The sequence below is a fragment of the Convolutriloba macropyga genome, chromosome 3, assembly GCF_964194025.1.
Source record: "Convolutriloba macropyga chromosome 3, txConMacr16.3, whole genome shotgun sequence".
Classification (NCBI taxonomy): Eukaryota; Metazoa; Xenacoelomorpha; order Acoela; family Convolutidae; genus Convolutriloba; species Convolutriloba macropyga.
The window spans coordinates 59,348,438-59,371,320 of record NC_134470.1 but is presented as its reverse complement, the minus strand read 5'-3'; the positions used below and the strand labels follow the sequence as shown (position 1 = coordinate 59,371,320).

General features: G+C 35.9%; 2 protein-coding genes across 2 annotated transcripts in view; both read right to left on the bottom strand.

The window, feature by feature from the left end:
• The window catches only part of LOC142336679 (uncharacterized), a 115,397-nt gene extending 97,503 nt beyond the window's left edge, over positions 1-17,894 (bottom strand). Inside the window, exons 1-2 of the mRNA XM_075385589.1 lie at positions 17,626-17,894; positions 11,450-12,216 (exon numbers count right to left, since the gene is read on the bottom strand). Of these exons, the coding sequence (XP_075241704.1) occupies positions 11,450-12,216; positions 17,626-17,894 (1,036 nt within the window). The remainder of the gene's footprint in view (positions 1-11,449; positions 12,217-17,625) is intronic.
• A 3,148-nt stretch (positions 17,895-21,042) lies between these two features.
• LOC142337172 (uncharacterized) lies at positions 21,043-22,303 on the bottom strand. Its single transcript, XM_075386280.1, has one exon. It carries the CDS (start codon positions 22,194-22,196, stop codon positions 21,183-21,185), a length of 1,014 nt encoding a protein of 337 aa, XP_075242395.1. The 5' UTR covers positions 22,197-22,303; the 3' UTR covers positions 21,043-21,182.
• Between the last annotated feature and the right edge of the window lie 580 nt (positions 22,304-22,883).

The following is a 22,883-nucleotide window of genomic DNA, read 5'->3' as shown; positions in this document are numbered from 1 at the left end:
GTATTACCGTTAACAACTGTCGAAAATTGGGTCAAAATACGGAAAATGTGAATGCAAAAATAAAAAAAATCTAAATTCCATATTCTACGCTGCACGGGCTTTCACGACTCTCAACGGTGATTAACTCGATCGGCCAAAATTGATTAAATAAAAAACCCATTTGTGTACATAGTTCCTTCTCCCTCCCCCCACTAAAGTTAGTCGGAACAACTAATTGTCAATATTTATTCTTATCTTTGAATTATTTCTTTCATTTATTATATCAAGTAATTGGCAGCAAAGTAAAATTCTAGATAGACGGCAAATTAAATTATTTGAAATATGTTGTCAATTTTCCTCCTTGAAAAAAGGCTACTACAATTATTCTGAAAGCCACCATCAAATTAGTATAAAACACCTCAACAATTCCATGAAGGATTCGAAGGATAAGTATCGAGATACATTCTTGGCTTATCTATCGGAAAATGAAGTGAGATAGGAAAATTAAAATTTTAGTCAGAGTAATGTATTCTCAAGGATACTTCAAGAATTCTCAAATAGGGGCAGACGTGCATAAGAATGAGATTAAGCTTTGAATTCACTGGCATAGAAAACATTGAACTGCGCAAAAAATTTGGTAAAATAAAAAATGATGCTTATATCCATTTCCCAAGTAGAAAAACACGTCTATCCAGACAACTAATTTCGCCAAAAAATGAGATTCTGAACTCAAACTCCATCCAACAACAATTCCATGAAGGATTTGAATATTTTAACTTAACATATAAGTATCGAGGAAGAGGCAAAATGTATTTATTAAATTATATACAGTATTTATCATTTGAGGGGTTGGACCCAGTTCTCCTTTTATACGCCACGATTTCTTACCGAAATGTCTGAAACAGCAAAAAAAAATGAAAAACAAACTGTGCAGGGAAAGTTTCCCAACCATTCTAATTAATCGGGCCATTCGATCTTCATTTGAACTTGATAACTTAAGAAGTTTTTAGGCATGTTATCAACTAATTAAACTTCTTAATCTTTCGCTGAAGGCGGGGGGATGTTTCCCCCAGTCTTCAAAAATGGCCACTGTTAAGCCACACTTGAAGAAAGCAAATTCTGACAATGAAGATTTTTCAAACTATCGACCTATCTCAAACCTAAATTACATTTCAAAACTATTAGAGCAGGCGGCTTTCATGCAAATGCTTGGACACCTTGAAAAGAAGTCTCTTTAGCAAATACCAAAGTGCCTACAGGAAATTTTTTCTACAGAAACAGCGTTCGTTAAGATGACAAATGATCTGCTCCTCAATTTAGATTGGACAAAAAGCACTTTTTATATTGGACTTGATCTATCAACTGCCTTTGACACTCAATCATGAATTACTTCTTTCAATTCTTGAATCGAGTTTGGGTTTCACAGATAAAGTGCTTAGCTTTTAAAATAGTTATCTGAGTAGTAGATCTCACAAAGTGTTGATTGATGGTGAATATTCGATGCCAAGAACAATAAAAACGGGTGCTCCTCAAGGATCTGTTCTAGGTCCCGTTCTCTTCTCATGCTATCTTGTTCCTCTGGAAGTTCTGTTTTAACGTCTTGATGTCAATTATCATTTTTATGCCGATGAAACTTATCTATTTTGTCTACCATGCTTCGATAAACCAGAGGGCTTTTGATTTGATACTTACGACTCTGCAAAAGTGGTTCAGTGGTGCTAAGCTCCGATTAAACTCAAATGAGTACATGTTTATTTGTAGAATGAATAGTTTAAATAGCGATATTGAACTTCCAAGAGAAGCCAATTTTTCTAACAATGTTACTTTGTTGGGCTTCAACTTAGATTCCAGACTTTCATATACGAAACAAGTTAGTTCTGTGTGTCGTAGATGTTATTTCCTGCGAAAATTTTATTCCATTAGAGATACAGTCGACAGAAAGTCCTTGATCGAGTTAGTTCGGTTAATGATTCTCTCGCGACTAGATTATTGCAACTCACTGTACTATGGACTGCCTGTGTATATTATACAGAAACTACAGCGTATAATGAACTCAGCATGTCGTCTCATTATTAGGCTATCACCTGGTTCGCCAACAGCAAATTATATCAAAGAGCTTCATTGGCTACCCATGAAACGTGTGCTCTACAAAATTCTAATTTTTGGTCGCCGTTTAGTTCAACCTCAGTGGAAAATTCCGATGTATCTTGGCGCATTAGTTTTCCGAAATGATAAGGTGACTAGATGCCAATATGCGTACAATTTGAAGATTCCTAATTTCACAACTGCATTTGGGCGAAGATCATTCAGTTTTCCTGTTGCTTTCGAAAGGAATAAGTTGCCTTTTTAGATTAAACTAATACCCCATGAGTTTGATAATTATTGCAAAAAAAACAGAAAACTTTATTTAAAATTTGATTTTGAAAGCACTTTTGAGTTTGTAAATGGTGCGTAAACCTATAATAATAATAATGAAGCCGTTTAAAAGGCGATACCGAACACAAATGTGATTGATCAGTCTGTTTTTGACACTATGATTAATAAGGAGGATCGGTAAATTGCATAATGTTCCGACCCCGGTCATCAACATTCTTGGCTTTATTATCGGAAAATGAAGTAGAGATAGAAAACTTTCAATATTAGATAGAGTATTGAATTCTCAAGGATACTTCAAGAATACGGGGAGACATTGATAAGAGTGAGATTAAGTTCTGAATTCATTAGCATAGAAAACATTGAACCGCGCAAAACATTTGGTAAAATACGAAATGATGCTAATGTCATTTCCCAAGGAGAAAAATGTCTATCCAGAGAACGACTAATTTGGTCGAAAAAATGAGATTGTGAATTCAAAGTCTATCCAACTCAACGAAAAAAAAATAACTGATAACTTGAATATTAACACCTCATTATCAGTAAAGGAAAAAGATTCTGCATTTGTCAAAAACAGAACAAAGAAAATAGAAAAAACTTTTTCGACGTCTAGGGGCGTTAAAATAATAAAAAATAATCACATGTTAATGAATACGAGTTCTCAGAAAACAATTGAGAAAACAGAAAGGACAACAGACTTCTACAGGTTTTTGAAAATTGGCGGAGCCGGATTTAACGTTCCGCGCAATCTTTTATCAATTTTTCTCATTGAAAACAGACTACTACAGTTATTCTGAAAGCCAGCAGACCATCAAATTAGTATAAAACGCCTCGGCAACAATTCCATGCAGGATTTGAATATTTTAAGGTAACAGATAACCATCGAGGGAGAGGCAAGTTCTAATTATTAAATTATATACACTATTTAACATTTGAGGGGTTGGACCCGATTCTCGACATTTTTATACGCCACGATTTCTTACCCGAATGTCTGAAACAGCAAAAGAATTAAAGAAAAACAAACTGTGCAGTGAAAGTTCCCCAACCACTCTAATTTCCGGACCATTCGATCTTCACTTAAGCTTGATAACTTAAGGAGACTTTAGGCATATTATCAACTAATTATGAAGCCGTTTAAAAGGCGATACCGAACACAAATGTGATTGATCAGTCTGTTTTTGACATTTCGATAAATAAGGAGGATCGGTAATTTGTACAATGTTGCGACCCCGTCATCAACATTCTTCGCTTTATTATCGGGAAATGAAGTAGAGATAGGAAACTTTCAATATTGGACAGTAATGAATTCTCAAGGATACTTCAAGAATAGGGGCAGACATGTAAAAGAGTGAGATTAAGTTTAGAATTCACTAGTATAGGAAACATTGAACCGCGCAAAACATTTGGTAAAATATGGAATGATGCTAACGCCCAAGGAAATCAAATTCTATCAAACTCAGCGAAAAAAAAGAATTAATTGATAACTTGAATACCAACACCTTATTGTCAATAAAGGAAAATGATTCTGCATTTGCCAAAAACAGAACAAAGAAAATAGAAAAACTTTTTCGACGTCTAGGGGCGTTAAAATTAATAAAAATAATCACATGTTAATGAATACGAGTTCTCAGAAAACAATTGAGAAAACAGAAAGGACACCGAAACTCTAAATGTTTTTGGAAACTGGCGGAGCCAAAATTAACGTTCCACGTAGATCAATAGTCTTATCACAACATCAAGTCACTCAATGTTAAAAAGCCACTAACATTAGTTCCTAATTCCAATAAGCGACAAAAATACAAAAACATTGGGTATATGAAAAACAACAGATTCAAAAAATACTAACATTATCAGCAAAAAATGGTCCTGTAGTAATCAATAAACTGGAAGTACAAATTGCCAAGAGAAAAGCCCATTAGAGGGCCAATGAGTTCGGGTATTTTTGAAACTTATACCTAATTTAATAAAACCAGAAAGATAATTATTGAGACCAAAATTGATTCAAGCTCAAAAAACTTATCACAGAATTTACCAAAAATCCCTTAAGATGATTTTAAGAAATCCCGATAAGATGATTTTAAAATACATTCAAAGGTATTAATAAAAACAAAATTCCTCGACAGGTCCCTAATTTCTACCCCAAAACTGGCAATAATGCAGACTTGACGACCCACATTACGGCAACAATAGCTGTTACGCACTGATTTTTACTAGTGTTCCTCGTGGTGTTATTGAGGTTTATATCAGAAGTAATTAACTTGAATAATTGGCATTTTACAAGGACTGATTTTGGTGTTTCACAGTGCGATTTTTAGCGGATATAATTTGAATAAAATTAGCCAGTAATAGCCTTTTATTGAGCGGTTCAGATGCGTGATATATCCACTAGTTTGCCTTGCATTTTAGTGTTAAGTTAGTCGCTATTTCTTCTGTAACTAAGTTTATCAAACTTGGAGGTTTTCAAGAGATTTTCCAGTTCAATCTTTAATTATTTTTAGCAAGAATTGTTTAATAAATTTAACAAGAAGTTTCACAAGTTTTATCAAGTTTTTATAAGATGATAGGCAACTGATTGTCAGGCTGATTCTCCGGTGTTCTGGAGATCGTCGTTCCGCAGGGTTGTGCCTCGAGTTGTATTGGTCCTTCGCAAATATTTACTGATTTTCAAGTTGGGCAATTTCCGGCTTTTGTACGTCGCTTGATGTTTGTTAAGTACATATACAAGTTCCGTATTAGCACCTACTTTATCAGAATAATTACTTCACCAAGTACATAATCTCTCATGAAGTTATTTACTGATTATGTGAATTTATCATCAAGAAATTCAAAAAAGTAAATATTGAGGCTTTTAGGCACTTGAAATGTTTGCTAGTAAAACTGTCAATCTGCGGTTGTTTTTCGTAAACATAAACAAATTAGAGGTTACAGGCCTAGATGGAAATACTGGCTATATATGGCCTTGAAACTAACTGAATATGAACTAATTTATAGCACTTATGGATATTTAAAGGAAAATCATCACGTAACTATGAGGGACGAAATAGGGGCGTGACACTACCCGACTTTATGAAAATTTTCCATGAAAATTTTGAGAAGGAACTGGGTTTTTACAATTTTTCTATAAAACATATAATCTGCACAAGTATAATGATATAAACATATTTTTGTTGGAGCCACCCAATTTATGTTTTCTTAGAAAAGAGCTTTGGAACGAAAGCATTTAAGTTAAAGATAATGAAAGAAATTAAAGATATAAAGTTTAAGTTAAGACAAATGGAGATAAAGGTTAACGTGAGGAAAGTTAAGACAAGATTAAGAGCTTTGAAGGAACGTTAAAGATGTGAAAGTGCGCTAATTTCAGAGTAAAGAGTGGGAACATAAGTTAAAGTTAAGGTTAAGAGAATAACGGGAATTAGCACTAGAAATAATCATGGTTATTTCGTTAAATAATGGCTCTAAACTTTGAGAGAGAGTAGGAGAAGGATACTGGTTGAATGACTAGTTTAAAGCACTGGTTGAGTTCTGGGAGTGAACAGTTATTTTCGAGTATATAAAGCACTGATTAGTTTTACTTATTGAATGAAAGGGTACTTAATCTGTGAAAAGAATAATACTTATCGAACTTATATAAGGCTTTCAAGAGCTTAAAGTATACTCTCGTCTCGGGTTAAAGCGTTGTTGTCCTTTTCGTCTTCTGTGGTAGTTTATTCGTCTTCTGTATCAAGTTTGTCTGTTTCAAATGGAAGATGCGCTTTTGGTTGGACAGTTTAACAGTTGAAGGAAAACTTGAAGATTGCTCTCCCTATGAACAAAACTCATGTCTCTTGCGGAGAAGTCTAAAGTTTTTCTCTGCTGGTCGTCAATTGCTTTGTCCAGGTGTTTGTCAGTCGTAATGCTGTCCTCGGGAGTAGGAACTACAGAGATGCATGTTACTCGTGCAATACTTTTCCGCCTTTTGGCTTTCCTTGAAGCCTTTATGGATTAGTGCATTGTATCGATGCATGGTAGTCACTTCACTCTATCTTTGCTGGACGATATCTTTTATGTCAAGCTGCTCTATAACTTTTGATATCTGCGTAAAGAGTTAGAAGTAATGAGGCTGCTGTGTCAAAGTTAAAGTTCAATTGTTGTTGTGATAATTGAATTTCCATACAGGAGGCTAGTGCATTCAGATTATGATCTATAATTGCAAACTGTTCCTCTACTAGTTTCCAGTTTCTAGTCTGATTTTCTTGCATTTCGTTTTGAACTTTGTAAACCTTTGCAAGTTCGTCAGCAACTAGGAAAAATTTCTCATCGGTTTGTGCTCCGATTTTCATGACATAGTCGTTGAGGCTATTGAAACTGTTAGCTAATCGATCGATATTTTCAGCGTTTTGAGACGTTCGCTGACAAGATCCGAAAATTCCTGTGATTCCACCGCATCCTCCGCTGCTCATTGCTATTCCTGGACCGAAAAGTCCAATTCCAGCGACTGCGGCTGCGATTGCAAGCGGGGCGGCTCGTTTTTGTCGATTGTGAGGGTCTTCTTCGACTCTGGTAAGGAGTTTTTCAGTCTCGTTGCGTAATTTAAGGACTTCAATTTCGGCTTCTATTGTTTCATTGAGTATCTTTGTGTAAAGCCAATCAACATTGAAGGCGTCTGTTTGATTCCGATATGTAGTGCTGTATGTCAGGTTGCAAAACTCTGATTGCGTGATCTACTTTTTGGAGAGCTCATTAAGTAGAGTCTCTACTTGTTGTCTGATCGTGAAATTATAACGAGGAAACGGTACTAAAAATTCCACATTAATGAACTTTTCGGTAATTAGGATCTTTCCTTTCCTATGGAAGATGATTCCTTCATCCAGAGCTGCTTCTGTGTTAATCGGATTCTCAAAAGTGGGGCCGAAAAGTACGAGATTCAACACAATTGTGAGTATCATTTTCATATTTCAATAATATCAACTATGTTTCAGGACAATCTTCTACTGATGTGGCTCTTCTGATTGTTTTAACTGGTTCTCTTTGGTCTTCCGGTGTTTATTTGTTCATTTATTTACTGTACTCAGGCTTCTAGTTCTAGTTTTCTCAATATGGCACTTGTTTATGTGATGTTTGTTCAGGTGTACTTTACTTTTGGCTCATGTGTGTTGATGTGTGTATTTATTGATATTACTACTAAATATGGTGTTTAAACATGTTGAAGTGGGGTTATTTGGTTGAATGGTGGGTGTGTAATGATGGGGATAGTGGTTGGGGGGGGGGGGGGTCGAATTGTGCAGTCTTTACATGTTTTTTCGAGTTTTTCAGGGAGTAAATAGCGGAAAATGGGACAGTTAGTGAGTATTTAGCTAATAAGTTGATGTCAGTGGTAATAGTGACTGATTGTTATGGCTTTTCAGCGTTGTTTGGTGCGTGTGTTGTCAGTTTGTGACTGAATTTGCTGAGTGATAAGGGTGCGCTGATGGAAAATAACTAGTCTCAGTTCAATTGTTTTGATTATCATGTAGTGTAGTTGCATTTATAGGTGAGTTTTTACTTATTATTTGGCAATTGTAGCTTTGATAGTTGGTTTTGACTGTTGGTACTAGCAGCTGTGAAGTGTGTGAGCATGTGGTAATATTTTAATTACAGTGTGTGACTTTATAATGACATATTTATGAAAGTGAAATTCTGGTGACATAACGACTTTTTTGATTTTTGAGCATTAACTTTAATTTACTTGTAAATTATTGATCATGGACTGGTTCTAATGATTCTAGATGCTTATTCTGGTTGTTAGCAGCACTTGTGTGTAATTTGAACTGGTTTTGAAGAGTATTTGGTACTAATTTTCACATGTAATTTTTTCGTAATTTTGGCCATTTTTCCGCATCAGGGCTGGTGTTGCACATATGTGAATTTTTCAATTTTTATTGAATTTTGGGCAAATTTTTTGGCTTAGCCCACTCAGTAGACATCGGTGGGGAATAACTATGCTATAAATTCAGGTTTTTCGGCACTTTTTGGTCAACTTTTTTTTACTAATGTATGAAAAACCGAAAAATGCGAAAAATTGAGGGCTCCAGCGTCACTCAATTTTTAAATTGATCCAATCGGGCTCAAAATTGGTAGGTCGCTTCAGTGGCTTAAAAAACCCTGCAGCGCAAAAATTTGGCGCAATTTAAGCATTTTTAGCAAACTTATGATTGTTTTCGTGATCTGAACCTGGCTATTTTTGAATCATGAAATTTCGGTCTGAATAAGTCGTCACTGTTCATACATTATCGGTATTGAAAGGTTAAAATGGTACTGTCTGTGCTTGGTACTAATGTATATTAGTGAATTATAGGGTTTGAAGCTATTTATCGGGTCAGAACATTGATTTTTGCGTCCAATGATTTTTCCACTAATTGAGCTTCGTCAAGACATGTGTCAGTCTGGTGATTCTCTAGTGGCCTAAATCAGGTGCTAACTGTTAGTACTGATATCTGTGGCTATCAGGGGTAGCATTTTGGTAGCTTTGAAGTTGGATAGATAGATTGGAGATAATTGATTTTTGACAGTAATTGTGGATAATACTAGTGAGTACTATGTTGGTAGCGGCAATTGGTGCAGTTTGGTGCATGATTTGACTTTACTATGTGGAGTTTTTCACTTTAGAATTTTGGGCTAAATTTGAGCAGATATGTGCAATTTTCGATTTTTTCACTTTTTTCAACATTTATGAATTTCTATGCGATTGTATGGGTTTATTAGGCTTAGACAGCTACTAAGGAGACTGAATATTGGATATGGGCTCATAATTCGGCTATTTGGTACTATTTTTCTGGTCTAAACCTGGCTCTATTTTGGCAAATTTGAGAAGAGTTTGGTAGGCTTCAGTTTTTTACTATTATTTCAACATTTTACTTAACAATTTCCAATATTTTTGATATGGGCGTGTAGAGCTTGAGCATGCGGATGTTTTAAGCTAATAATATCAGGTTTTCGATCCGGATTTTATGAATTTGTTCGTAAATTTTCAAAAAGTCTCCAAAATTGAGGGGCCCAGCGTCACTCAATTTTTAAAATGCTTCGATTGAGCTCAAAATTGGTGAATCGCTTTATCGGCTCACAAAACCCTGCAGCGCAAAAATTTGGGCAGTTTCAACAATTTTTTTACGAGTTATAACGTTTTTGCTGCAGTGAACCTGGGTTTTTTGAAGAGGCTCAGATAGGGGATAGGTTATTGGCTATGAGGTTATGAAAAACTAGTTCAAAATGATTGATATTGCTATGGTTGGACTGCTCATGAGTAGGGCTAACTGAATTAACAATAAAATTGGGCATATACAGGTATTAAGATGCATTTTTGATCACTTTTTCTGGAAATTACACTTAAATTTTTGTGATTTTCGTTATTTTGGCAGTCTTTTCTCAGCTTGAATTGGCACTAGGGGGCTGGGAGTGCATATTCTGGGAGCTATAGATGTGGGCGTGCTGATGGTATGGTTAATTGCTGTCAGAAGTTAATAATATTTACTCTAGCTGGAAATAACTGAATTTTTTCTGATAAAATTGTGGCGATCTCAGAGCTTATTTGGGTTTAAGTCTTCATGGTTGATACTGGGATGAGCTGGGACTGGTTTTTATGGTACTACAAGGCTAGTGGGGGGTTGCACTAGGGTTGTAGGGAGTATAGGTGGCTTTAAGCGGGTCAGGTGGAGAATAACATGACAAAATTTTCGAAGAGGAGGATTGAAGCAGAAGCGCAATTTTCGTTTTTTCGCCATTTTTCAACATTTACTTGGAAATATTGAGTTTTATGGTTATTTGAGTTTGTACCATGTAGGTGGCAGCTGCGGGTAGCTGCTGGAGGCAATTGGGACAGTTTTTGGCATATTTTGGGGTATAATTTACACTACATTTTAATCAATTTTAACGCACTTTGGTAGGGTTCGGTATTTTTGTCATAACTCAACTTTTATTGATTTTTGACAGAATTTTTGGGTACTGGGATGTCAAGCGTGAGCAGTAGGATGGTCTAGGGCTATAAAATGGGTCAATTGGGGGTTTTTTGTGGGAGTTATCATTGAATTCTAGCGGATTCGAAAAGTGTCAAAAATTGAGGGCTCCAGCGTCACTCAATTTTTAAAGTTCTCCAAATCGCTTCAAAATTTGCATGTCGGTTCCTCAGCTTGAAAAATGCTGCAGCGCAAACATTTGGGATGATCGGGGCATTTTTCAGAATTTTATGACTATTTTTCTGAAGTGAACCTAGGATTTTCGGAAGGGTCAATTTTAGGCTTAGTTTTTGGTACTTAGAACAGGTCAAAATGGGGTCAATAATAGCTGAAATCGCTTCTACTGGATAAGGGCTTTTCAGAACAATAGGTTAATCCAAGTTCAGACAAGTAGTTCTGGAGATATAACAAAATAACTAGGATTTGAGGTCAAAATTTTTCGAATTTTTGGCGATTTTTGGACTTTAGGGCTAAGTTGCTCAGGCTTGTTGGACTTTTTGTACAAATGAAGGGTGCTGCTAGACTGTACTGGGTCTGTACATGCTAATGGATATAGATGGTTATGGGTAGAGGGTCGAAGACTTGGCATATATGCTCAAAAATGATGTTAAAATCTAATTTATCATAGCCACTGGCGAGTTTTGGAAGACTTAAGTGTGAAATTCCTGCATCTAATACTATTTCTCTCAGTTCATAGAGACTTGCTAATACGGATTCGTATGTGGGTTTGTGGTAGTATCTAAATTTGGTAACTAAACTGAAGATATAACGTTCAGAAATGGGGTCGAAGTAAATTAAAACTGAGCCAATATCAGGTGGATATCTAAGTCTAATTGCACTTGGGGCTGCTGGGTACCAGCTTTTGACTTGTCGGGCTAATCCCTTTGCCATTGCAAGGTCTGCTAATATACAGTGTGCAGAAGAGTCTGGAGAGTGTAAGATATCTGTTGGTGAACTTAGATATGTTGCATTTATTTCTTGACTAAAGTGATTTAGGTTTTGATTTGAAGAGCCTGGTGAAGAGTTTTTTGTTTGAGATCTGGTTACTGGTTTGTTTGCTGAACTGCTGGGTTTTTTCCTTGAATATTTTGCTATACTTGCTCTAACTTGATCTAGTTTTGTCTCTCTACTTGGTGTATTTGACTGTTGTGCTGCTTGTGCTGATGCTTTTATTGCTTCGCGTTTTTCTTCTTGTTCCAGTCTGGCACGTGCGTTTCTTGGTCTAGGACTGCCTGATCTTCTGACTTGGTTGGTTAGGTAAGGGTTTGTTCTATCTTCTTTATGCAACATTATTTCTCTATCAAACTTAAATCCGCGTACATTTTTTCGCCGTTGGTAGTCTAGTGGTTTGAATGCACTTTTCTCTGGTTTACGTTTAGGATTATAAGGTCGCGCTCTTATTTTTCTATCAGTTAAAGCAAATTGTTCTTCGTGTGTTTCTGGAGGTGATTCAATATCGAATGGTACTATTGACGGTTGTGGCTGTTGAGCTGGTAGAAACATTTCGTCATCTGATGAGGATGATACTAGAGGAACACTAACTTCTGGTTCTTGCTGTCTGATTTCATCAGCAATTAACGGATTAACTGGTATTCGGGCAATTTGCTCTGCGTCCAGATTTAGGTCAGCTAAATTTTCGTCTGAACTACTGTTTTCGTCAAAAAGATTTGGAATTGCTTCATCTGAACTTGAGGAGTCAAATACTTGATGAACTGGGGCAGTTCGTGGTCTAACTGCTGGTGCTACTACCCTTGGTGGGCCCGGTGGTGCTGCTGGAGGTGCTGCTACTGCTGGTCCTGCTAATGGTCCACCTAGGGGAACATTTATGTCACTCTGACTGGATCTTGTTTCTCTTTTGTAGCTTGTTTTATCGCCTTTTCTTGTTCGTTTATCAGTTCTGGAATGTGTTTATCAAAAAGATCTGGCTCCATGTGTTGTCTTCTAGATGGATCAGGTTGAAAGTTTGCCGGGTTGATGACTTCGAGGTCTTCAGGAGTTCCACTTGGCTTAATTGGCTTCAATCTGATGCGATGAACACATTGGGTGTAGTTCGTATTTACTTTTCGAATGATGTAATTAGAATCAGTAAGGACTTTTTCTACTTTATATAGCGGTAGCCATTTCTGAACTTGGGAAGCTATTACTGTTGATTGTTCTAGTAGCTTAGGGTTTAAAAGTAAGCAGAATGATTTCTCCGGAATCGATTTTGCTGAAGCTTTTTTCTCATAATACTTTTTGTACTTCAGGTAAGCAGTCGTTAATTTTTCTTTGTTTTCTCCATACTTTTGCATCATGGCGTCTTGCAGTTCATTAACAAAATCAGAATTTACTGCTACTGCATCCATTACTTTTCTGGAGAACCTAATGTCAAGGGGCTTTATGGGTTCTCTGCCATGGAATAAAGTTGAAGGACAACAATTTGTCGCTGAATGATATGAAGTATTATGAATAAAAGTTGCAAGAGGAACATATTTGTGCCAGTCTTTCCATTGTTCCTCAGTATTGAGTTTTAATATTCGTTTCAGTGGTCCGTTTCAATGCTCCAATAGTTTGAGGGTGCTTTAGTGAGGCATGTTTTAACTTCACTTCTAGTAAACTTGCTAATTCTGACATTAATTCAGAAGTAAAGTTGGTTCCTAAGTCACTAAGTATTGTTTGAGGAATGTAGCTGTGTTGGAAGAACACCTTTACTAGTTCTCGGGCTACTGTGTCAGCGTATCCATTTGTTAATGGAACTGCGAATAGGTACTTTGTGAAAACATCTATTCCACTCAGAACATACTTAAATTGCGATGACTTTAGGGGGCCAACTAAATCTATTTGGAGCATATCTCCCGGGTATGATTGTAGTGAACTGACTGGTTGTAACTTTGGTGTAATATGGCTTTTTGGTACTCTGTTCAATTGGAGACAAGTAAAGCAGTTTTTGATGAAGCTAATGAAATGTTCGGTGAAGCCTTGATAATAAAATCGCTTTCGAAATTCCTGAATTGTTGCTTTGATGCCAAAGTGACCTGCTGTTTGTGAATTATGGAGCCTATATATAGTCTCTTTCCACAAATGCTTAGGTACACAGAATTGTTTATGAAGTACTTTTCCAGTATCATCATAAAAATTCCGGTATAAGACATTCCCTTCAAGAATTAATCTGTTTAAGTGCTTGTGATACTTCTTTAAGTTTGTTGTAGCATACTTTAAGTCAGGTTGTTGATTATTTTGTTGAATCCAGCTTATTACTGTTCTAATGTCTGCATCTTTTTGCTGCTCTTCTGCTAAGTTAAGGCTAATTAAGTTGTCTGTAAGGTCTGGGAATTCATCTAATGGATTTGGGTACTCAATTGAATTTATTTCTGTTTTTCTTTTTAGTTTAAATAGCCCTTGTATTTCTGATATGGGTAAATTATTCTGTTTCTTTTTGTAGTCTTCGTAGAGCCCAAGCTTCTTAATGACGTCAATTTCGTCACTATTAATTTCATCTCCAAAATTTTCAGTATTAAATAACACATTTAGTTCAACGTCAGGATTCTGGGCTTCTGTATCTATCTCTATTTCTCTATCAGGAATTCTATCTGTTAACTTTAAAGACATTGTTGCTGTTTTGTCATTCTCCATTCTAGAGAGGAAATCTGCGGCGTAATTAGCACGTCCAGGAATGTGAGCAATTACCATATTAAATGCGAGTATTCTGTCTAAACAATTCCAAAGTGATGGCGGTATTACTTTTGACTGACAGAATTGTGTGAGGCTTTTGTTGTCAGTGAGTATAATTACTTGTTTGCCTGATCCCCAAATGTAGTGTGAAAAGTAGTCCAGCTCGTAGTACAAAGCTAGGAACTCTTTGTAATAAATTGAGAACTTTAATTGTGTGGCATTAAATAAATGCGATCCAAACGAAACGGGAGCGTATGTTTTCTTATCTTTCTTTCCTGTTTCATTTACGTAGTCTTACACCATTAGTACAAAACCTGCACCGTGGTAACTAGCGTCGCAAAGAATTACATACTGTAGGCCTGGTTTTGGCAATCGCAATGTTACATTCGTTGCTTCCATTAAATCCTTCTTTATTACTTCTAATGCTTTTACATGTTCTTCTGTGGTATCTATTACTGCATCCTTCTTCAGGAGCTTGTAAAAGGACATTAGTTTTTCACCTAGATTAGGGATGTAATTTCGGAAGAATTGCGTGAAGCCAATTAATCGTTTTACTTGTTTTGTTGTTTTCGGCATTTTGAATTTATCAAGAAATTTAGTTATTTTCGACTTTTCTGGTGATATTCCTTCTGCACTGATGTTATTTCCCAGAAATTTCATTGTATCTGTTGCTATTTCACACTTTTCGGGCGACAGTTTCAAACCTGATTGACGTATACAGATAAATATTTCTCGCAAAGAGGGTACCAATTGTTCAAAATTTGTTACTGCATTTCCGGTATCATCCATAAACTGGGTACAATTTCCTGAAGCTAAGCATGGGTCCAAGTAATGTCTAATAAAGGAACTAAATACTGTTACTGACTTATTCAATCCTTGTTTAAGACATTTATATGCATAAGTTCTCGAAGCAAAGTTAAATGCTAGCAATTGCACTGATACATCGTCTGCCATTTGCACGCAATGATATGCTTGAGAACAGTCATGTTTTGTGAACAATTTTTTCCAGCAAAGTAATTTATTGCGTCACTCATGTTCGAAATCGGGAAATTCGTATTTACGTAGCCATTTTTCAGCAAGTGGTTTACTTTTCTCAGGTCAATTAATAGTCTAAGTCTTCCTGAATTCTTTCGTTGTGCGAAAAGTGGACTACTATATCTTGATTGGGAAAGTTGTTATCAGTCCGTAGTAATGCATTAGTGCTAGTTCTACTTGCAACTCATTTCTCAAATGGACAGGCGTTGGGGGTCCTTGTTCATAAATTGGTATGCTTCTTTCTGGAGTTAACTTTATCTTTAAATCTGTATTATATCCAACGTCAAATCTGTGTTTCGCAAAGATATCACTGAATTCAACTAGTAGTTCACCTACTACTGCTTTTTGCTCATCATTGAGGGCTGATTTTTCCCACGGGAATTTGCTCAAAAAGGTTATTTTGTCCTGATTATTACCCTTTGGATCTAATTTCTCCATTTCTTGCAGTTTTAACAATTGCTCAAATATTTCTCTCTGCAAGGGCGACAAATTTGTCGGATCTGGGCGTTGGGAACCATAATTTTTCATATTCCGGGGCCGGCTTTGCTGGTTGGGCCTTTCTTTTCGGGGTGTCTGTAACTTGAATTAGTTGATTTATCTCTGTTAAGTAATTTTCGCTCATTTTTGCTACATTTATTAATTGAGGATCTACTTCTAACAATTTTTCTGCTTGATCAGACGTTAAGAACGAGAATTTGGCTATTTCTTCGCCTTTATTTATGGTAATTTGGTGATCAGTAATGTTCAGGACGTAGATGTAAAAAATATTATTTTCAGCAACTTTACTTAATGATGACGTTAATATTACTTGGCTATCTTTTTCAAAGATTTCATTTGGAATTATTACCCCACAAAGGTCAGTGAATGATTCTAGTTTATCGTAAAGCTTGCACTCTAATACTGCTTGTTGATTTGGCTGTAAGACTTGCTTTTTCTGTGTATAAAATCCAAATTTTTTACGTTTTACAACTCTTCTGGGTTGCTTTTCTGGCTTTATTTCATTTATTTGTAGAGTTTGATCAGGGAATTTAATGTAGCTTTGTCCTGGGCAGATGCAAACTTTGTGTTTAACGAAGAATGGGTTACCTAATATTACAGGAGTTGTGACAATTAGAACAAGGAAATCTTCTGTGAATGTTTGTGTGCCCAATTTAAATGTAACTTTAATTGCTTTGTCAATTTTAACTATATTTCCGTTTGCCATTTTAAATTTATCTAAATCTGGCTTTTCTATTTCTGTTATTGAATTGATATTTGTGTTAATTAGTTCCTTGTAAAACTCACGACTTATCACATTTGCAAATGCTCCTGTATCGATTAGTGCGCGTCTATCTAATTCTCCATTAAATTTAACTTTAACATAGGACAATGTTCTGCCTAAAAGTGGGACAATGCTGAATAATTGCTAAACATGTGGTGTTGGCTTTGGTGCGGATTGAGGTACTTGTGTTGGGAGTTGCACAGATTTATTAACTTTACTTTTATTATTACATTTGCGTTTTCTACGCTTTTTGTTACTTTTATTATAAACTGATTCTATTACTGTATCTAAACTAGGACGAGACGTGCTTTCGTTATAATAATTGACTGAGTTTTTATAATTTTTATTTGGTTTTTTAAAGTTGGGTGGCTTTATTAGTTTTTTTGTTGATTAAATGGAAAATTCATACCTCTCATATTTCTATTTTGAGGAGTACATGCACAATTAAACTGATTTGCTTGTTGACTACCATATCGGTTTTCTGCTGGGCTATCATACACTATTCCCTGTCTAAGGAGGTTTTGTGGGGTATTTTTTGTTGGAAACCGATAAACTGGTCTATTAACATAAGCTGGATGAACAAATGGGGGACTATCTGAAGGTTCAGTCCAATAATTCCGAGTTTGTGGCTGTTCATTATGATAAAATGGTCTAGGGGCATTAAATTGCGGTCTAAACTTTCGGTAATTATTAGCACGAGGGGCATACTGTTGCTGGGGCCGATAGTTTTGCTGAAATTGACGATAATTGGGCTGATATTGACGGTAACTTGGTCGATAATTCTGATATTGAGGGCGGAAATTTTGTCTATAACTTTGTTTGTAGACTTGTTGTGGGTAATGTTGTGTGAAAATGTTTACTGGGCCTTGTTCTGGTTGCTCATTTTTAGGTGCTGTTCCCTGTTCAAGTTTCTGCTCAAGTTCTTTTTGATTAATTGAAATAACAGTTATTGCTTTTAACATTTTATCAGTGTTTGTTTCAGTTATTTCATTAAATCCGTCATCAAAGTACTCTTCTCTGTTGCACATCTCCCTTATTGCAATCTGTTGGCTAGCCAAGGTGCATAATTGATCAATGGTATCTGTATCTGGCCTTTCTAAAAGTTTAGGCTTAAGCCAATTTGGCATAGACTTAATAAAGAAGCGCTTTATTTGCTCATTTTTTCGATTTTCTGACATCTGAAGGGCAGAATCTCTTGCTGCTGTCTCTCTTTCGAATCTACGGGCTTCAGGATCACCTACTCCTGCTGGCGCTACTACTATTTCATGTGCTGGATATGCTTTATTGGCTTCAGTTCTTAACTTTACTAAGAAATTTTTTACCGTGTCTGTTTTTGGATTAAACTTTTGATTCTCTAACTTTATAATTCTGATCTCTCTCAAGTCATCCTGCGTGAATCTATTTCTTAGAGCTGTTATACTGTCTTCGAAGACTAGTCTGGTAGCCTCTGGTAGGGTCAAGAAGTATCGTAAAGCGTCTCCTTTTAAATGTAACTGTAAAAAATTCGCTTGTTGCGCGTTTGCGATTGCTGCAACTCCGATTGCACCTGTTATTAGTTGTTCGAACTCGTTAAAATTGTCCGTTTCGGATCCGGAAGAAGGCGTGATGTTGATCTGCGCGTGTGCCATTTTGCTTTTTACCGATTAGATTATATACTTTTCGTTCAATGAGTCTTACTTTCGTTCTAAAGTATTAAATAGCACACTTAACTTAACTTAATGGAGTGATTAAGGGGTTTTAAGAGAAGAAAACAGTTAAATGAATAGCACAAGAATATCAGAAAAGAAACTAATGAAACCATTCGTTCAGAAAATAATAAAGATGGGCTGCTTATAAACCTATTCCTAAAGCTCCGGTCGAATCGTCAGACTTATATCGTTGAAGCCGTATGGGCCGCCGAAGTCTCACCTCTAAAGAGTGCCCCTTAGTCTAGGAAAATTCGTGGGGACCACGACCGCACAGGCCTTGTGGAAGCTGCACTCAGATAGGCAACAGCATAATGACCGAAGTCACTGTTTGATTCATTAACCTCCGGAGCTGGGCGGAGAAAAAGAAAATATAATTTTTTATTTTCGTTTAAACTTTTGTTTTGCCCTCTTTTAATTAGTGTTTAAGTGATGGTTTCAGTAATTTAGCTTATTCTGATGTTATCTGATAATCAGTAATGATGTTGTCAAGGTTAATATCTCTGTCAGATTGAAGTTTCTTACGAATAAGGCCAAATTTGCGAGCTTTTTGATTTAGACTTTTTGCTGTCCAATAAATTGCAACACGTTTATCATCTTTATCTAGCACATAAATAACGATGGATTTATAAGCTGAAGAGGAAAAAGCGCTTACTATCTGAGCTTGTGTTTTATTGCTGCTATGGGTGTAGTTGATGTTATTGCCTTCGATATGTTCAACAAAATTGGGGGAAGCGCGGCAATTATTAATAGCAGGGAGAATTTGTTCTTTATAAATTGACATAAATAAAGCACCAAAATTAATTTTTACAAATTTATTTACTCACAATATCCTCGTTTGCAAATACCCTGTGTTGTTTTTGTCCGTTGTGGCGGCTGTGGTTGAGTTTGTCCCAGTTATTGTCCACTCAAACACTTTTGAATTGTTGTTACACTTAGTCCACAAAGACACAAACACAGTTTCCACCCATTCTTTCCTTTGTTACTGCTTTCTGCATTATCGTCTTGCTCGGAAAGGAAGTACTGGATGCTGGTCTGGATGATTAGAGGCTCTTAAGGTAATGCAGAAGAAGAGAAGAAAGAAAACAACAAAATAAAGGAAGAAAATATTGAATTTGTCAAGGAATTTATCGAAATATCGGTCCGTTAAACTGGAAAACAGTTAATAACTCCTGTCACCATGTTACGCACTGATTTTTACTAGTGTTCCTCGTGGTGTTATTGAGGTTTATATCAGAAGTAATTAACTTGAATAATTGGCATTTTACAAGGACTTATTTTGGTGTTTCACAGTGCGATTTTTAGCGGATATAATTTGAATAAAATTAGCTAGTAATAGCCTTTTATTGAGCGGTTCAGATGCGTGATATATCCACTAGTTTGCCTTGCATTTTAGTGTTAAGTTGGTCGCTATTTCTTCTGTAACTAAGTTTATCAAACTTGGAGGTTTTCAAGAGAATTTCCAGTTCAATCTTTAATTATTTTTAGCAAGAATTGTTTAATAAATTTAACAAGAAGTTTCACAAGTTTTATCAAGTTTTTATAAGATGATAGGCAACTGATTGTCAGGCTGATTCTCCGGTGTTCTGGAGATCGTCGTTCCGCAGGGTTGTGCCTCGAGTTGTATTGGTCCTTCGCAAATATTTACTGATTTTCAAGTTGGGCAATTTCCGGCTTTTGTACGTCGCTTGATGTTTGTTAAGTACATATACAAGTTCCGTATTAGCACCTACTTTATCAGAATAATTACTTCACCAAGTACATAATCTCTCAGGAAGTTATTTACTGATTATGTGAATTTATCATCAAGAAATTCAAAAAAGTAAATATTGAGGCTTTTAGGCACTTGAAATGTTTGCTAGTAAAACTGTCAATCTGCGGTTGTTTTTCGTAAACATAAACAAATTAGAGGTTACAGGCCTAGATGGAAATACTGGCTATATATGGCCTTGAAACTAACTGAATATGAACTAATTTATAGCACTTATTTATGGATATTTAAAGGAAAATCATCACGTAACTATGAGGGACGAAATAGGGGCGTGACAATAGCCTTTGAATGTCATTAAATGAAAATCTCTACCAACGCAAAAAGATTAATTGAATTTTCTTTTCTTAAAATTATCAAAACCAAATACATCATGATGACAAACAAACTTAACAATAGATGTTCTGAAAAAATTTCACAGTAGCTTTGTAGAAAAAAAGACAAAAATTAAGCAATGAAAACGACTAACTGGACAAAACAACGTGCTGAGACATTTCACAAAACAAAATGTGGCAAAACAACATGCTTAGAAGAGTCAAATTATTCACCAGAATATCTAACCAAGCATAACAATCGTTGAAAAATCATAGTTAAAAGCAGCAAACATTGTTTCCTACTAAAAGACAAAATTACCAAAAACAGCAAGGCATATGAATAGCAAAAAATGGAAGCAAGACTCAAAAAAATTCAAAAAAATCCAAAAGATAATCAAAAGATATAATAAAAAAATTCAAAAGATATTCAAAAATAAATGATGTTAGTGAGTAACAGTTGGAAACTAAACACACTAAATTTAATTAAAATGCTACATTATGGGGCCCATGAGATCTGTCATTGAAAATGAGAACTTTTTTGGGAACACAAAAACCGCTAATTTCAGCATTCAAATTTACGATCAAATTCAAAATAGACTGACTAGGCCTAAAACCAAAAACGATATTCAAATTTGTTCCGTTATAAAGCAGGCGGGACCCGTCATTAATGAGATTAAAATACAAATCGACAAAAACAACAAAGAGGGTTAAGACTCAAAAAATCATGTTTTTATACAACAATTATATTAAATACAAAAATTAGATAAAATCTTTGTTGATTTCAACCAGGAGACCCAACAGCAATGAGAATAAAACATGATACTACAAAAAGAACAACATAAGAATTTAAAACACATTGCGTCAAATTCGAAAAAACGATACGCCATTAACTGAAAACATTAAATCACCTTGAATTAAACGTCACGTGACTTCCTACCGCTATTTCAAGTTATTGACCTTTCGGACAACCACTTAACTCCATGGCACTTCATAAAACTTTTTAAGCATGTCATGTTAAGAAATGAATTGGACAAAAATCAGATAGCATGTATCTACAAATTTGGTGGACTCCAGAGCACAGATGAATATTTACATTCATGAGCTATTATGTATCTACAAACTTTACAATGAACACAGAAATATTAATAGTTATCTGCTCCGTGATATTTTGATTTTGAGCCGTTTTGATTTGCGTACAAATTTGGCTGACACCATTGAATCGTTGACAGATAGAAGATGATCGTGCTCTAGTCTGTAGGCACCAGGGATTTCGAACATTATTCCCGTTTTTGTCATAACTAAATCATACGAAGTCAAAGATTTCAAATCAGGCAATTCAATATCGTAAATGACAAAGTTTTCATCTGTTTGAAAAGTGAAGGCTGGTTCAGGAAGACTAATTCCATTTGAAGCTCCAATTTCCTCCACAAAATTTCTCGAGTTAGTTCGCTCGTCGACAGATTGTAGTAATGACTCGTCTTTGTTCTCATTATGTTGTTCGTGAAAAGGTAAAATTATCTCTCTCTTTTCATTTTCAATGTCTGCCATTTGAGCACTTTGCTTTGAGAACGTCGACCGAAACTCTTTGTCTAACTCAGCAATTACAGAACTGTCGAAGTCGGATGGTTGACTTTCTTCGAACAGTTCAACATTTATATGTATATTTTGGATTTCGCGCAAACGCCAGCAAAAATAAGAATAAAGCTCACGCATGGCTAGATTATCATTCGATACACTTTTTGCAAACGCGCTTTGAATGAAGATGGTATAAATCTTAAAACCATTTACAGTTACATATTCCCAAGACGATTTGATGGGTATTTTTTCTGCATTCAAGTCAAAGTCAACATTATCTTTACAGATAACATTAAAAAGTAATATTTCAGTTTGACCGTAGCAACGCGCTGAAAGCAATTTCCATCGCTCGATTTTACTGCTACTTTTATGCATTGATTTTCCTTCTTCTAAGGTTTTGGTAATAAAAGCTTTGTATGCGGCTGGATCTGAAACCGATAGTTCATCCAGCATGCTCCAAATATGCTGGGCATCTTCTTGTGCTTTATTTGAACTAATATGGGGCTTAAACTTAACTCCATTCATGATTACTCTAAAAGAGAAAACGCACTTGAAATCCAATTGGTTTGTTTCAATAGTTTGTTTCATATCTAATGGAGTGCTTTGGAACTTTCGTCCTCTAGTAGGGAATTCAGAGCAAAGCACTTGAATGAGATACCATACATTCAAATCATCGAGTCAGAGGCACCTTCTGATAGCCGACTCACAAGGAAGGCAATTGGTATTCCCCAACTTTAACATCCTGTCTCTGCCCAGAGCAAGAATACGCGACGTCAAAAATCAATGAAAGAAAACGCAAGCTTTAAGAAACGAAGGGAGCTATTGGAAGCCGGAACACCAGCAAAACATTGAAAATGTGTTTTTTGAACTCTTCAAAGATGACCAAAAGGTGGAACATGAAAAGGCCACAACTGCCTAACTACCAAGGCCCAAAGTTTTGCTAGTAAATGCCAGGAGTCTAGTAGACTTTGAACGACGTTGGAAGCTACTCGATGCTCTTGTCGTTAGTCCCCATCAAGTAGTCTGCATCACGGCGACATGGTTGAATGATGGTTTCAAAACTGACGAACTAGGACTAAGTGACTGCGCACGGTCTACAGAAGCGAACGCTCTGCTGTCCATAATACGAACCGACATGGACGAGTCCTCATAGCAGTAAAAAAAACAGAGTGCTGTATAGCTGTATCAATAGAACTAACATCGCCCCTGGTTCTATGCCTTTTTTACAAACTACCAAAACATGGTCCATACAGATATCACTTGGATGATTATGAT